The sequence below is a fragment of the Pseudorasbora parva genome, chromosome 23, assembly GCF_024679245.1.
Source record: "Pseudorasbora parva isolate DD20220531a chromosome 23, ASM2467924v1, whole genome shotgun sequence".
Lineage (NCBI taxonomy): Eukaryota > Metazoa > Chordata > Actinopteri > Cypriniformes > Gobionidae > Pseudorasbora > Pseudorasbora parva.
The window spans coordinates 6,147,268-6,161,882 of NC_090194.1; the positions used below are offsets into that span (position 1 = coordinate 6,147,268).

Consider the following 14,615-nt stretch of genomic DNA (forward strand, 5'->3'; position numbering starts at 1 on the left):
TGAAAAATGAAGACCAACACCTGAAGAAACCAATGCTATGGCGCTTAGAAAATATTTCATCAAAACAGATCAGAGCCTTATGCATAACTTACATTATGCATGGTTTCCCATTATAAAGTCTGCACAAACCACAGAATCTGCGTGCACAGATTTATAAATAATAACATATGATGTTTTTTTTTGTGTTTTTTTTAAATAATCTTTTGTTGAAACAATGTAAGAATGACGGGAAAGAAAATTGCCTGACTTTCATAACCTTTTATCAAAGTGTTGCTTAAACTTTGGTTGTTTACCTACGGTCATATGGTTAATGAATCAGTTAAATCTTTTTAAAATAAAGTAATTGTTTTGCCAGGTATCATAGCAGCGGCTCGCATAGTTTCTGCTAGCAGTAGGATGAATATGTTTTATGTTTTCATATGAGTGGTTCATGTGCTTAACCAGTGATTTTCCACATTAATCAGACCAGTTGTATGCCACTGTGATTTTAAAAGTGAATGTTATTGTGTCAGTCAAACAGAGGTTATAAGGGTTTCGACCTAAACAGACAGCTATACTGGCACGCGTGCCATCTTCTCCCCAGATTTCTCTGCCTTCACGAAGGCAGACCCTTATCTGACCCTTAAAAACTTTTGGATTTAAGCATCTTTCTCCCTCACTACTTTAACTACCACAGATGGCGGAACTTTGTTCCCCCAACTGGTGAAGTATATGATTGCAGTTTCGTCATTGCCCTGCCGTGCACTCGCTTTATTCGAGCGATGACCCGCATGGTATGTGATAACATATATTTATTTTATATATATGTATATATGGGCCTGCCCACGTGCGTGAGGCAGCTCAGGGCACTTTGAAATGCAAAAATCGCTATATCTCCCTCTTGAAGAGGTATCTTAAAACCGTTTGGTTCCCCCGCCGCTTGCCCAAGGCAGCAAGGCCTCCCTCGACCTGAGGTTCGGATGTTTAGCTCTAGGACATCGAGTGTGAGCGGGCTATTTCCCTTCTTTCACTCCCTCTCCCAAACGCGTAGCGAAGTTTTTCCGCTTGTATGCCCAGCCCGGCAAGCACGTGAGACCGTTTCTTTCGGCCTGGCTGACATTTTGCTCACGACAGCGTCCGACTCCAGGTATTTCGGGCCTGTCTTGTTTGACGACGCTCTCCCACCTAGTGGCAAGGAAAAAGCGCGGCCTTTGCGGCCTACTCCGAGCTAGTTGACGCGCTTCGCGCACGACTTAGAAGCTTGCAATCGATTGGCCTTATGTTCCCCACGAATCGCAATCTTCTAAGCTCAATGAGAGATTAGCTAGTTTGTTAGTGCAAATCGCAGTGGTGATAGGAAACTGCCGTTTTTCAGCGATCTGCACAACTAGGTCTCCAGATCCTGAAAGCAGCCGTTTTCCGCCCGTCTTACTAATGCGGCAGCCGTTCATTTCACCATCCTCGTTGGTTCTGTGGAGCGCGGTTATTCCGCCATTCCGGCGATCTTAGACACACTGGCCTCTCTTCTTTCAGCGGTGTTATGCCTAGGGATGTTTAGAGCTCCGCATAGCTAAGGATTTTGGCTATTGCGGTTGGGTGCTCGATGGCTGTTCGGGTGGCCGCTTTTGACATCTTTGGTTAAACCTTCACGACAAGGAGAAGGTTGTTCCTCCTCGATGCGCTCTATTTCATATTTGGGAGGACTGTCAACACCTAAGTGGTTGACAAGTTCAGAGCAGTGGTAGTTTTCAGGCAGTTCATGTATGGATTTCCAGTATTAGGACATGTCTGGCCCTTTTCAGCCCGGCCCTGTGAACACCGTTAAGGGTGTGTTCTTACCATCCCAACAGACCGCCTTTTAGGGGTCTGTCTGGATTCCGTGTCATGCAGGCCTGTCTGGACCCTGCCCGGATTTCCAGTATCAGGACACGTCTGGCCCGCTTCATGCCCGGCCATCATGTTTCTGTAGGGACATGCCGCAGGCTTTCGGGTCTCATGGCCGCAGCCTCCCAGGTCCTTCCTCTGGGGCTGCTCTGCATGAGGCCCTTCCTTTTGGTAGATGAAATATGCGGGGATCTGGATTTCAGGATCCCCTACCGCCTTCTGAGGGTGTCGCAAGGTTGCTTTCGAACCCTATCAGTGTGGCGAGACCCTCTTTTTCTCCAAAGAGGTGTCGGCATGAGGGTCGTTTTCTGTCACCAGATGATTACAACGGACGCTTCCCTCACCGGTTGGGGTACGGTTTTCGAAGGTCGCCCAGCATGTGCCATCTGGACGGAGGAGGCTCAAGCCTGGCACTTAAACTGGCTAGAGCTGAGAGCAGTCTTCCTGGGCCTTCGACATTTCCTCCCTTTTCTCACTGGGCACCATGTCATCGTCAGGACAGACAACATGGCGGTGGTGTCTTATGTGAATCGCCAAGGGGGCTTTTGGTCATGCACCCTGGACAGGCTTGCGCGCAATCTCCTTCTGTGGGTCCAGGGCAAATTCCTGTCCCTCCGGGCAGTCCATGTCCCCGGAGTTCTGAACCTCGCGGCAGATTTCCTTTTGAGGCAGAAGCTCAAGTCAGGGGAATGGATGCTAAACCCTCTCACAGTAGCCCAGATCTGGAGCGGTTTGGCAGAGTGGAGGTGGACCTCTTCGCTATGAAGGAGTTGTCCCAGTGCCCACTCCCACTCCTCCCCCTGGGAGATTCCGGTCAGGAGGGACCTGCTGTTACAGCTCCAGGGCAGGATATGGCATCCTCATCCTGAGATCTGGAAACTGTGGGTGTGGCCTATCAGGGGCCACATTCATATCAAGAAAATATTATTTCTGCTGATGGGCATACATTTTGGTAGCCCGTCTGGAAAACACCCAACCTCCAGACTACTATTACATATAAAAAAGACATTTTACTCACATAAGTTTGTTGCACCATTCCTGTCGGATCCAATATAGAATAAGGCACAACATTGAGTCTGCAAATCCAGCACCTGTGACATTTACAAACGATTCCGCAGTGAAATGAAGCGAACACACACAAATGGTCTTTCCCACGTGAGCTGGAACTTCACTATAAATAAATGAAGTATCACACATTTCTAATATTATGATCCGAAGGAAGCTTATGCAGGGACTGTTCTTCCACAATATCTTGCTATCTTCAGCATGTTTATTGCTGCTGGCTCACGTGATCCGATGAGTCGGTTGGCGAGGCTACTGAATTACATGTGCTTATTATTCTGTAGAAATGGTGTTTCGCCACTAGATGACGTAAGGATGAAGCACACCATCGTTTTCTGGGTCTGGTGTCTATAAAAGCTTTTCTTTGACTAACAAGGAAGTTTTCAGCTCTGAAACTTAAAGGATAATCTTTACCATGACCTTTTATATATCAAAAGCTCAAGGGAAAGTTTATTTCTGAACACCCCCCCCCCCCCTTTTAATAAGGTAGTTTTTGTAATGTTTAGATTTAGGCATTGGGTAGGATTAAGAGATGATGAATAAGGTCATGCAGAGTAAAGCATTAATATGTGCTTTACTAATAGCCAATATACTGCATACTAATAAGCAACTAGTTAATAGCGAGAGTTGAACCCAAAAAAGTGTTGCCACCTTTTCTCTTTAGATTATACCAGAGCGAAGACATAGAGCGTGTGTACATGCTCCCTTGTGATGGGATCTTGGCAATATTGCAATGTTAAACTTTACCTCATGTTAGGGGTGGGCAATATAATATCATAATATCATTTAAAAAACTAATACTGGTCTAATAAAAAACTCTCAAGCTTTCTGAAAACAAATAAACTGTGATAAAGACAGCAAAGAAAACACTACTATAGAACACACACAAGTGAAAAACTTAAATCACAATAAATACTACATAAAATGTATAATCAAATGTTATTTATTTTACATTAAATATACATTTATTCTTATTAAAGTTACAAAAGGGATTCAGTCAAGAGCAGTGAGAGATTATTTTCTCATTGTTGTTGTTTGGTTAGCATTAATAATGACAGATGGTAAATTTGGATGCTGTCACTTTAAGACCGGGTGGATGGATCCATGATACTCGTGCGTTGTTCTTTCTCAATTTCTCAGTTCTTTTTCAACTGTTTACATTCACTTAAGGCATTAATGACTCTGTTTAATTGCAAATACCTGGTCACTTTGACAACGGTATGTTTAACTGTTCAAGCCCAATATGGCGACACAAAGCACTCAGTTCAGTTCTCACGCTCTATGAGCAGCGGCTTAATGCTGTGCGTCTCTCTGACAGCACGCACGTATTCTAAAATGAGTTGTCTTTCTCATTGCGCTTCAACAGTTTACTTTAGCTTACCTTGACCTCTATTCGTTGACATATTTCTACCAGTTTATATATATATATATTTTCCACTCCTACCTCATGTTAACATGATACTTTGAGCAAACTAACACTAAGTTCATCATAACAACCACACTTACATTAAACATATGTGGTGAACACTGATATTAATCGTAATAAACAGGCATTTAAACGCAGTGATTGCATTTTTTCTGCTCTGAACAAAAGTGTGCGTATGCTCGGATGTACTCGGATGATGTGTTTTTCATACATCTTTTTGAATTGTGGAGGTCTCTGTCAACTTGCTTAGCTCCTTATCTACATCCAGAGACGGTGCAAAGAATACGAGGAAAGCGTAGGCATTCCCAGTTAGAGCCGCAATATGTCCATACCTATACATCCATAGCAATGTGTTTTGCATTTGACGTGAGTGGGTTAAAACAGTGGCCAGTAACACACCTACTGTTCATCATTGTCCTACGCATTGGAGTATGCAAAGAATGGCGGTAAAATTAACCACACTTCATAGTGAATAATGAAAGTTGTATTTAAAACCAGAGTGAAGAGTTTTGCTTGTGTCATGTAAGCATCTTACTGTGATTTAGGTCCTTACTCTGGTTATTATTATCGCATTATTGGTGCACATGTAAACATAGTGATGGAATGATGGAGGCAAGCAGCATTTCAAAAGATTCACAAATGCGTCTCCCATTCACTAGGCCAGCAGCAGGATATTTCGATGCAACATGACTTGTGTAATAAATCAGCAGTTTGTTTCAAGCTGTGTCGTGTTCTGTTTGTTCTGTCTGTGTGATAATGGAGTGGAAACACTTAAAGTCTCCGTTAGCCATTCCTGTTGGCTTGTTTATCATGCTAATGTTCAGTTAGAGATTTGTGCGCGTCTGCATGGGCTGTAAGGTGACACTCTGGTCCTGACCTGTTTACATCCACCGATCTAAATAGGCCATAACAAATGTATAAATATAGACACCAACAAATAAACAGCATTCCACACCAGTGCCGCACGTTCTCCCTGTCACTTTCATCATAGACAGAAAGACAAAAAATAAAAGTGGTCTCTACCACACTAGATACCCCTGTTTATCATATTACCGCCACACATGAGCCGCGCGCATGGCTTGACCCGGTGTTAAGTGTCCGCGCTAAATTTCATTGCTTCCATCTACTGGAAGGCTTGCCAATATACTGGCAGTGAATTCCTAGAGGAAAATAAATGGCAATAAAAAAGAGAAATGAGAGCCCCTGCAAGCTGAGAAGAGAGGGGATTTTTTTCGTTCTCTTTTATTGAGGCTGGCTGGTGTTGGGGGATGTGACTTGGCACCGTGAGCAAGGCTTAGTGAGATGGCGAGCCCTGAAAGCCGATAGCCGAGTAACAACTACGCCGGATCGCGGAGGCCTGGGAATGTAATTAATTGCACACAAATTTCTTTGATGAAATGTTATGTAGTGATAAGCACTTGGCTTGCTAGCTTAAATTCTCTGGCTTCTCTGTGACAGCCTGCCCTCTACGTATCCTCTGCATTCTGGGAAATATCTGCTTAGCTCCCAAAACCTGGTTCATTTGCTTCATATCAGCCAAGTTGCATTTATCTCTCGAGTGTCATTCTGTTAAGGATGGTCGATATTGTCGAGTTGTCCACCACCTGACTTCATTTGTTTGTTTTATTTTATTTATTAGGGCTGTCAAAATTAACGCACATTACAAAAAAAAAAAACATTATGAAAAATATTTAATGCAACATCCGTTTTTTCAGTCATGCTTTGGCTAGCGTTACAGTATATGATCTCACTCTTATTCATACAAATACTTTTACACAATTTAAGTGCAACAAGACACAAAAGAGACGTGTGTGCACAGTTAGCCTCTTCAGACAGCCAAAATGCCCATTGAGCTTCCTTACAAGCACCGTCTTAAATGAGTTAAACAAAGTCTTAAATAAACGTAAAAGTAAGAAAATGGGATGCGCGTCATGTGCTTCAGATCTTAAAGTGACGGCAGCCTAGCAGTGTCTTTAAAAAAAAAAAAAAGACATTAAGCAAATATGATAAATATAGATTACTGTCTTTGTTGTTTCTAAATTATTTTGGAGATTAAATGTATAATACACTGTTAGGTGCGACAAATCACGATTATTTAGTTAATTTTCAATCTTTTTTATCGATCGACTGTATTTATGCTTTAATTAGTATGTTGAAAGTATTTTGTGTTATAGTTGCTAGACAGCTTCCATAGTAAAAACGCATCTTATGGACCACAATAAATGGTCCAATCGGGGTACGGTAAACCGATTCCTTGACTAGTCGTGTCTGTTTGTACACGTGTGGTGAGGAACTCATCTTTTATTGTCATTCTGTGCACCATAACTAGCTGTTCAGATATGATCTAAGAGAATTGAAGTCTCCGGTCGCTCGTAATATCTCACTTCCCTCCTCTGCTCTTCAGTTCATTATTAAATCTGGGAATTGTCCCCATATATCAGTATGCAGGAGCAGCACATTATAGAGCCATTTGTGGGAGTGGAACTGGAGTAGTGCTGAGCACAAGCAGAGGATGGATGTTAAAAGCATATTGATTTGTCTGTAATGTCATTGTACATCACTAAGTTTTATATCCATATAAATGCGTCCTCAGGTTTGTCCTCGAGACAGCAGCTGAAGTGAGTAAACGTGGCTCTTTGTGTGAGTTATGAGGTTTAAACTGCACTCTGCACTGTTTTTACTCCCTGTCCACCTCTACCTCTCTTTTGTCTCTCTCTCTTTTTCTTCCTTCAAGGTTCATTTACCCTCTGTTGAGAGACGCAGCCTCACTTTTGCTTCCTAAAAGTGTTGCATTCTCACACAGGTGGAATAAAAGGCAAGTTAAAGCTAATGGTAATCGTCAGATAAGATCCCTTATGCCATCCCGACAGCAGCTCCTGACAAGGTCACAGAAGGTCGTCGCATGTCACTTGAGCTTAGCAACCGCGAAGAGGGGGGCCCGCAGTGTTTCCATGGCAATCGCACCCTGGGGAACGAGAGACGCTGATGAAAGCTGCAATATTCCTGCAAAATTGTTTCTGCTGACATTTAGGATGTGATGTCACCTACGGAATCGAGGTTCGGGGAAATGCAGATGTCGATTGGAGCGCTGATGGAGAAAGGCGACAAATATAACCCAGAGTCTTTGCAAGGACAGGGTCATCCAGTTTAAGCGTGACAATGTGCGAGCGGAAGCGTGCTGCAGTACGTACTGGGGCGTAATGTTATCCTAAATAAACAGCCACGCAGGCCTTTTAGTCTGACCCGAGCTCTGATCCCTGTTGACAGGCTGCTACTTTAGATCGGATGCGATACAGGCAGCTTGTCTGCGGCAGTTAAGAGCCCTGGCCCTCAGAGCCGAGGAGGTCATGGCGGGGCCGATCGGGTTGGCGGGGTGACTCAGTGGCTGTCCAAGCAATGACGGAACATTTGCAGCCGTGCCGCACCAGCTATGATGGCCCCTGCATCCTTCTGTCAAGCGCTGTTGTCGTTGGGGTAAACTCACTCAGGTTAACTGCTCACAGCGGTATCCAACTACTGCCGGCTGCCAGAAAACCAGAACGCTCAGATGGAGGTCCAGGGAGCTCATGCAGGGCCTTTTAATTCACTAATTGGGAACAGAGTCAAGACCTCTGTGTGCTGACCTATATACAGACGTATTGTACAGCAATATGCCTTGAGAGTAGGGAATTGTGATTCTTCTGATTAAAAAGAGCCATTTTAAATGGGATTTTTGTATTTTATTTATTTTTTACTTTGCCCAAAAGGTTGTAGTTATATATAAATATGACTACATTAATAATAGTAAAGAAATAAAAAATGGTATGTTTTTGAAAGTCTTTTATGCTCAAGTCTGCTTTAATTTGATCAAAAATACAGAAACAATTTATTAATATTGTGAAATTTTAAGCTACAGGCTTTCCTGTAGCTCAAACAGTAGAGCGTGTCTCTAGCAACGCTAAGGTCATGGGTTCGATTCTCAGTGAAAGCAAGAACTGACAAAAATGTAAAATGTGTACCTTAAAACGCAATGTAAGTCACTTTGGATAAAAGCGTCTGCCAAATGCATAAATGTAAATGTGAAATAAATATTATTACAGTTTAAAATAACAGTTTTCTATTTGATGCTGAAAATTCAGCTTTGCATCACACAAGTATGTTAAAATAGAAAAACATTATTTTAAATTGTAATAATATTTTTCAATAGTAATGTTTTTTCCCCTGTTTTGATCACATAAATGCAGGCTTAATGAGCATAAGGGCCTTCTTTCATTCAACATTCAATATTTTTTTAATCTTTCTACTCGTTTACAAACTTTTTACTGGTACTATATTTCAAAACAATAAAACAAAATACTACTGTAATACTCCCATTGAATATGTTTAAAGTTTATTTTGGCTGTATATTGCAGGGAGATTCCAAGTTTGGGATGTAATCGACCCAAACTCAAAGCCGATGCAATGATGAATTTGTGTGGAGAAGCATTTACTGCGAACCCCTTCTGCACTGATGACGCTGGATCATGGATAACACAGTGCCGTGCTTCACTCTGAAACACGCTGCGCATGCATTTTAATAGCAGCTTTTGTGATTTGATAATCGCACTGTCATATTGTGATTTCCATTATATTTTAATTAATTGTGCACCCAAAAAGTTATTTCATCAGTGATTAAATTAAATTAATTTCACAATTCATTTTTATTTATCCAATTAAACCATCCAATAGCAGATGTTTTTTTCTTTTGAAACATTCTTCAAGATATCTTATTTTGTGTCGCAGAAGAAAGTAAATCATACAGGTTTGGAATGACATGATGAGGGTGAGTGATGGGTAAATGATGACAGTAACTTTTGGGTAAACTATCATGGAGACCAGCATGAAGATGGTGTGTAAAGTGTTACGCATCATCTCAGAATGTAATCCAACTTTCTTCTTTCAACCTTCTTCACCTCCACATGCAGTATAATTCTCCCTCCAGGCCGCCTCTGCTCCAGTGTTAAAACGGGCGTTATATTGCACTGAAAGACAGCAGTGAGGGAGATATTTAAAGTGTAGTCATTGGAAACTGAGGGATTTGACTCTGCAGCAGGAAATAGACAATTTATTATAAGCAGCCTAGCACACTAGTGGATTATCTATAAAACTTTCATGGCTGTCCCTCAGTGGCAGGCAGCCATAAAACTTCCCGAATGAGGGACTTGTTAATTTACTTGTTAAAGCAAATTAAAAATTTATAAGCGCTTTTAGGTAAATGAGATCCTCTTTCATTGGCGCTCTAGTGGGATTCTCACTCTCTCTTTCGGCTCCTTGGAGGACAGGTTAGCTGTGCTGAAACGCCGCAGAAGAACAATAAAAGATGGTAAATTGTTCCAGGTTTTATTACTGTCAAGCTGCACAGCTGCTGTAGTGCGTAACTAAGGAAGAACAGAAGCCGATAGCAACAGAATCCCATGGGCCTCCACTGGAAGCAAAGGGTCAGCCGAGCTGTTCAAAGCTGGGTTTTAGATGAAAAGAGTATTGGGGTTTGCAAACGAAACGGCTCCGTTTAAAAGGCCAATGTGGCGGAGTCGGTCTTTGTGTTTGACTGCATCGGGTTGTGGGCCGAGCCTGTGGGAATAGTTCAATAGACTTGTAAAATTTTATCATAACACCGGCAAGCACTTTTCAGCAAGCGGGCAAAGGAAATAATTGACTACATGTGCTAACGATAATCCCGTAAAAGCTTCAAAAGCCATTTTAAGAATCTAGTCAGGGCCTTTCAAAGGATGCTTATCCTATTACTTGAGCTTTGTTTCTGCCTCTGAGGAACCATCAATGAATTTCTACCAAAACTTTCTTTGTCTCCATGTACCGTCACACTGTTGACAACTTTGAATAGATGCTCATCTAAGCTCTCGCCTTGAGCTTTACTGCTCTCCTCTTTACAAGTGCTCCCATCTCAATATTAACTAATATGGCTTTTACAAGCAAGCTCTTAATGTATGTCAGTATTATTTCAGATTAAGGCACCGTTCTCCAGGAGTGCCATTGAAATTCACCACTCCCACTTTCACATTTAAAGGGCCATTAAAGCTGTCTTTTATATGGAAACTCAAAGCTATTGTGTGCGATGCCTTTGAGACAGTCCCTATAAAATACATTTAGGCTTATGGACTGTTGTAACGGCACTTGTAATGGATGCATAGCTTCGGTGCGGGCGGCAGTAAATTCAAAATAAAAAGTCTTGTTGTATTGGCGAAGTTGTTCACAAAGAGCTGGTGTGAATTAATGTGACTCTCAATCAGTATAATGCAGTCGGATGCTGTTAAGATTGGCCTGCGTATGCCCCGTTGGAAAACGAACTACCTCCGTGGAGGTTTTCTCGCAGACGCACTCACTAAGTGCAATGTGATTACGGCGCTATAAAACTGCGCTATCTATAAAGCGACCGTCGACGGATGACTCTCTTTTCGCGGCCGATCGCAAGAGCCGGGTTAACGTGCGCAGGTCTCTGACCTTTTTATGAGGAAGGCGAAACGAGAAGCTCTTTCCATTACTGCCTCACATCAAAGCCTTGGCAGCATAAATTAATCTTTAATAGCGCAGAGGCTTTTGTGCCAGGGAATCATGCTGACTGCTTATTGAAAACAGTTGTTAATTCTATACTTCAGTAAACTCAGACAGGGGGAGGGAGAAATCAGCCCTAACAGGGAACAGATTGAGGCAAAACAAGAACTTACTGTGTTGAAATTAATGGCAGATGCACTTACTGGTAGTTTAAATGTTTCATTAGATGCTAATGTCTTACTGTGTTTTTAATTGTTGAGGAATTAGTTGCTGGAATATGAAAACCATCTGTTTGTTATCTTCCTGGAGGGGGAATCTTTACCCAGACTCTGCTCTCAGGGTTGTTAAAGGAGTTTATCCTTATGGTGCAACCTGGTGGAACTGTCAGTCTTCATTAACGTCATTATGATTGCACAAGCAAGACGCCTGTATGCACACGTACACGCTCATAAACAACATTTTATGTACACACACACTCACAGGCGTGTACATATGGGAGATGCTTGCTTTCCAAAGAATGATCATTTTTACAAGAAACTGCATTAAGTTTGTTATGACAGTTAATCTGGCGAGCAGCAGTCGGTAACGATCATATGCCAAAAGCGAACTGAGTAGAGCCAGAAAGAGCATAGCAACGATAAAAACCAACACAATAGATATTATACTTTATGTGTCTAGACTTCAGATTCATTTTAGAGTTAGTAAGATGCCCTATTAAACTTTAAATGTGGAGTAATGAACAATGTGTGGACATAGAGGATTATAGACAGGACTGCTCCAGCTTTCTGATTTATTGACTGTGGGTGGAAACCCGATTTGCACTGAACTTTTTGATGATGGTAATTTATCGTTGCTACCAGCATTGCACTTTTTAGTTTAACACATCTATTAATCAAATCTCTTCAAAAATTACTCCGAGAACTCATAAGAAATGACCCGCAGGCCTTCGGGAAAAAGTACTTCATTTTTCAAAGGCTATTTAAGAGGCATTAAGTGGGGGAACCGAATAGCAAATCTCCACATGGCGGCTCATAATTTTAGTAAAAATGCACCTGCTGAACTGGTTAAAGGTAGTTGTGCTTATCTGTGTTAATATTTGATTATAAACTCGACTCAGAGTTAGTAAATATGTACTACCCTTTTACATAGACATTTACATTATTTACACGGAGAATAATACAAGTGCTTCCTCGTTGTAATTCATTTTTTAAATGCCATCTCCTGAGGTAGAAGTTGAGATGAAGTTTACAAGGCAGCTTTTTGAAAACGAGAATGTGCAGTTATCTAGCACAAGGCTTCTCGACAGAAATAAAACGCAACACGTACATAAAAATGCATGTCTAGTTGACCTATCCATCCTCCCTCAACTTCAGACTCTACTATGCTTTTTGTTACTGCCGCCTCTTCCTCTCTCTGCAGTGTCGGCCTCTTATCACGGTGGCCTGCTGGTAGAAGCCAGCGTCTCTGCCTGGAGTCACTGAGCTCTCCCTCTGAGAGAGATCTTTTCACATAGCTAATGGCTACAGAAAGGGAACAGTTTCATTTTAATTATGTGCTTTACTCAAGGGCCCTCTTCCCCGCAGTTCCTTATCCCGCCTGTGCGCCTTTAACAACCCACAGCCTGCACCAGTGAAAAGAGATATTCTCCAACCCTCATCTTCTTCCCTTCCCCATCCCGCTGCCTTTGTCAAGAACTATTGCGAAGAATCTGTTTTTATTCTCCTACGTGATGGGGAAGTATGAAAGAGCGAGCGAGACAGAGAAAGAGGGAATGTCTGGGAGAGGAAGATAGCAAAAGAAACGAGCGGCCGATCTATCTCTCCATCTTGGTAAACAACCCCCCAGTGCGCCGTGGCCTACTCTGCTTTTTCCATTAAGTGACACTGCAGTCATTTACAGCTCATCTCGACTCATAAAACTGGGTTTTTATGTGCTGAGAGATGAAGGCAGCGGGTTTTGGCAGGGCGAGGGGTACGGAAACAGCCCGTCTGAATGGCGAAGCTTCAGAAGACGTAAATTGCAGACCTTGATGACAGTTGCTGGGTCCCAGGAGTATGCCATTGTTCTCCAGACTTTACTGGGGCTCAGATGTTTTTGGATTTCATGTCCTCCTCCCGTTTTCCCCCTCGTCCTTCTCCTCTACGCTCTGCTCTTGTTCTTTGTGATTTCTAGTCTGCTGAAGGACACCTGCTGTGAATCTCTGGTTCTTGCATGGGGAGCGTGGCTTACTGAATGGAAAGCTGTTTTTGATGTAGTTTAGTGGCTTTTTATTTCTCTTTCTCACAGACTTGATATGAAGTCAGAATTCTCCAGATAAAATCAGGGCGATGGCAGTGGCCAGAACCAAACAGTTTGATGATGTGTCTCTTTCTTTCTTTCTTTCTTTCTTTCTTTCTTTCTTTCTTTCTTTCTTTCTTTCTTTCTTTCTTTCTTTCTTTCTTTCTTTCTTTCTTTCTTTCTTTCTTTCTTTCTTTCTTTCTTTCTTCGTTTCACCCTCGTATTCGTATGAAACTTTATTGGCAAACGAAAGTACAGTAATTCTGGGTTACTGTATTTTGTGTCCTATATTCTCGCTGCATGAGTATATGTTGTATTTAAGTAAGGGATAATGTACACCCAGCCGGTTGTTATAGCAGAATAAAATCGGAGTTATTTAAAAAGTCCAGGCTAACGTTAATCCCAGCAGTAGTTGTAGTTGTGTTTGAAGTCCATAAAAAATGCAGCTGTCTGTCAAATAACGTGCTCCACAGGACTCCGATGGGTTAATAGAGCCTTCTGATTCGAATCGATGCGTTTGTGTAAGAAAAATATCTATATTAAAAATGTTATAAAGGAAACCTGCCTTGAAGTCTTCCATTGTAACCCACGGCTGCTTAAGCCACAAGATGGCGCCAGCGTTAAGCATAGAAGTAGTACCGGTCAAGATAACTCGTGTTATCTGGAAATAACGTACAGCTGGAATGCGCGATTGACCAATCAGAATCAAGTATTTCAAAGAGCCGTGTAATAAGTGTTTATAATTTATTATTTTGGAGCATTGGCCAATGTTTTGGTAACTAAATTTTAATTCAGGGAAGATGGCGGCGATATGTCGCAATATTACTATTTTTACTGTAGATTTATTTGGTTCACATAGGAGACTTTTAAACGGTAGTGTACATCCAGTAGCTGCCTTTTACCACTCTGCCTTTTTTTTTTTTTTTTGCTCTATCCGGATTTATTCTATTTATATGCATAGTTCAAATATGTTATCGTATTCAAATAATGTGATCCAAAGGGCATCAGTATTGTTTCTTCTCTGGCCTATGCTATAGCAATAGTGTATTTAACTTACTGTAGTGCCTTTTCTCTTCTTGCTGTATTTGATCATTTCTTTTTGCTGTCATTGTGTTTTCCAGTTGAAGCCGGGCCAGAACAACTGCAAAGACAGCGACAGTGAGAGTGTCAGTGGAGAATCCAAACCCTCCATCCGGAGCAGCTCCAGAGACAGATTGACAGATGTGAGTAACCAATCAGATCTGTGCATCACTCTCCATACTAACAAGAAAACACACTCAGTCAACACCCCTGCAAGTTTTTAGTTTTTTTTTATAATGTGCAATTACAGTTTTTTTTTTAAATGTATGGATGTTTTCAAATTATGTTTTTAAAAGTTTTCCATGACTGGAAAAATCACAATAGATCACAATATAACAATATTGCTCGTGTAAAGTTTGTTTGCAAGCCATAGCGATGT

At 41.7% G+C, this 14,615-nt stretch overlaps 1 protein-coding gene across 4 annotated transcripts in view; it reads left to right on the forward strand.

Moving 5' to 3' along the window:
• The window catches only part of auts2a (activator of transcription and developmental regulator AUTS2 a), a 381,444-nt gene that overhangs the window by 141,997 nt on the left and 224,832 nt on the right, over positions 1 to 14,615 (forward strand). For all 4 annotated transcript variants that reach the window (XM_067434082.1, XM_067434083.1, XM_067434084.1 and 1 more), the window contains one exon: positions 14,278 to 14,379. In XM_067434082.1, coding sequence (XP_067290183.1) covers positions 14,278 to 14,379 — 102 coding nt within the window. The remainder of the gene's footprint in view (positions 1 to 14,277; positions 14,380 to 14,615) is intronic.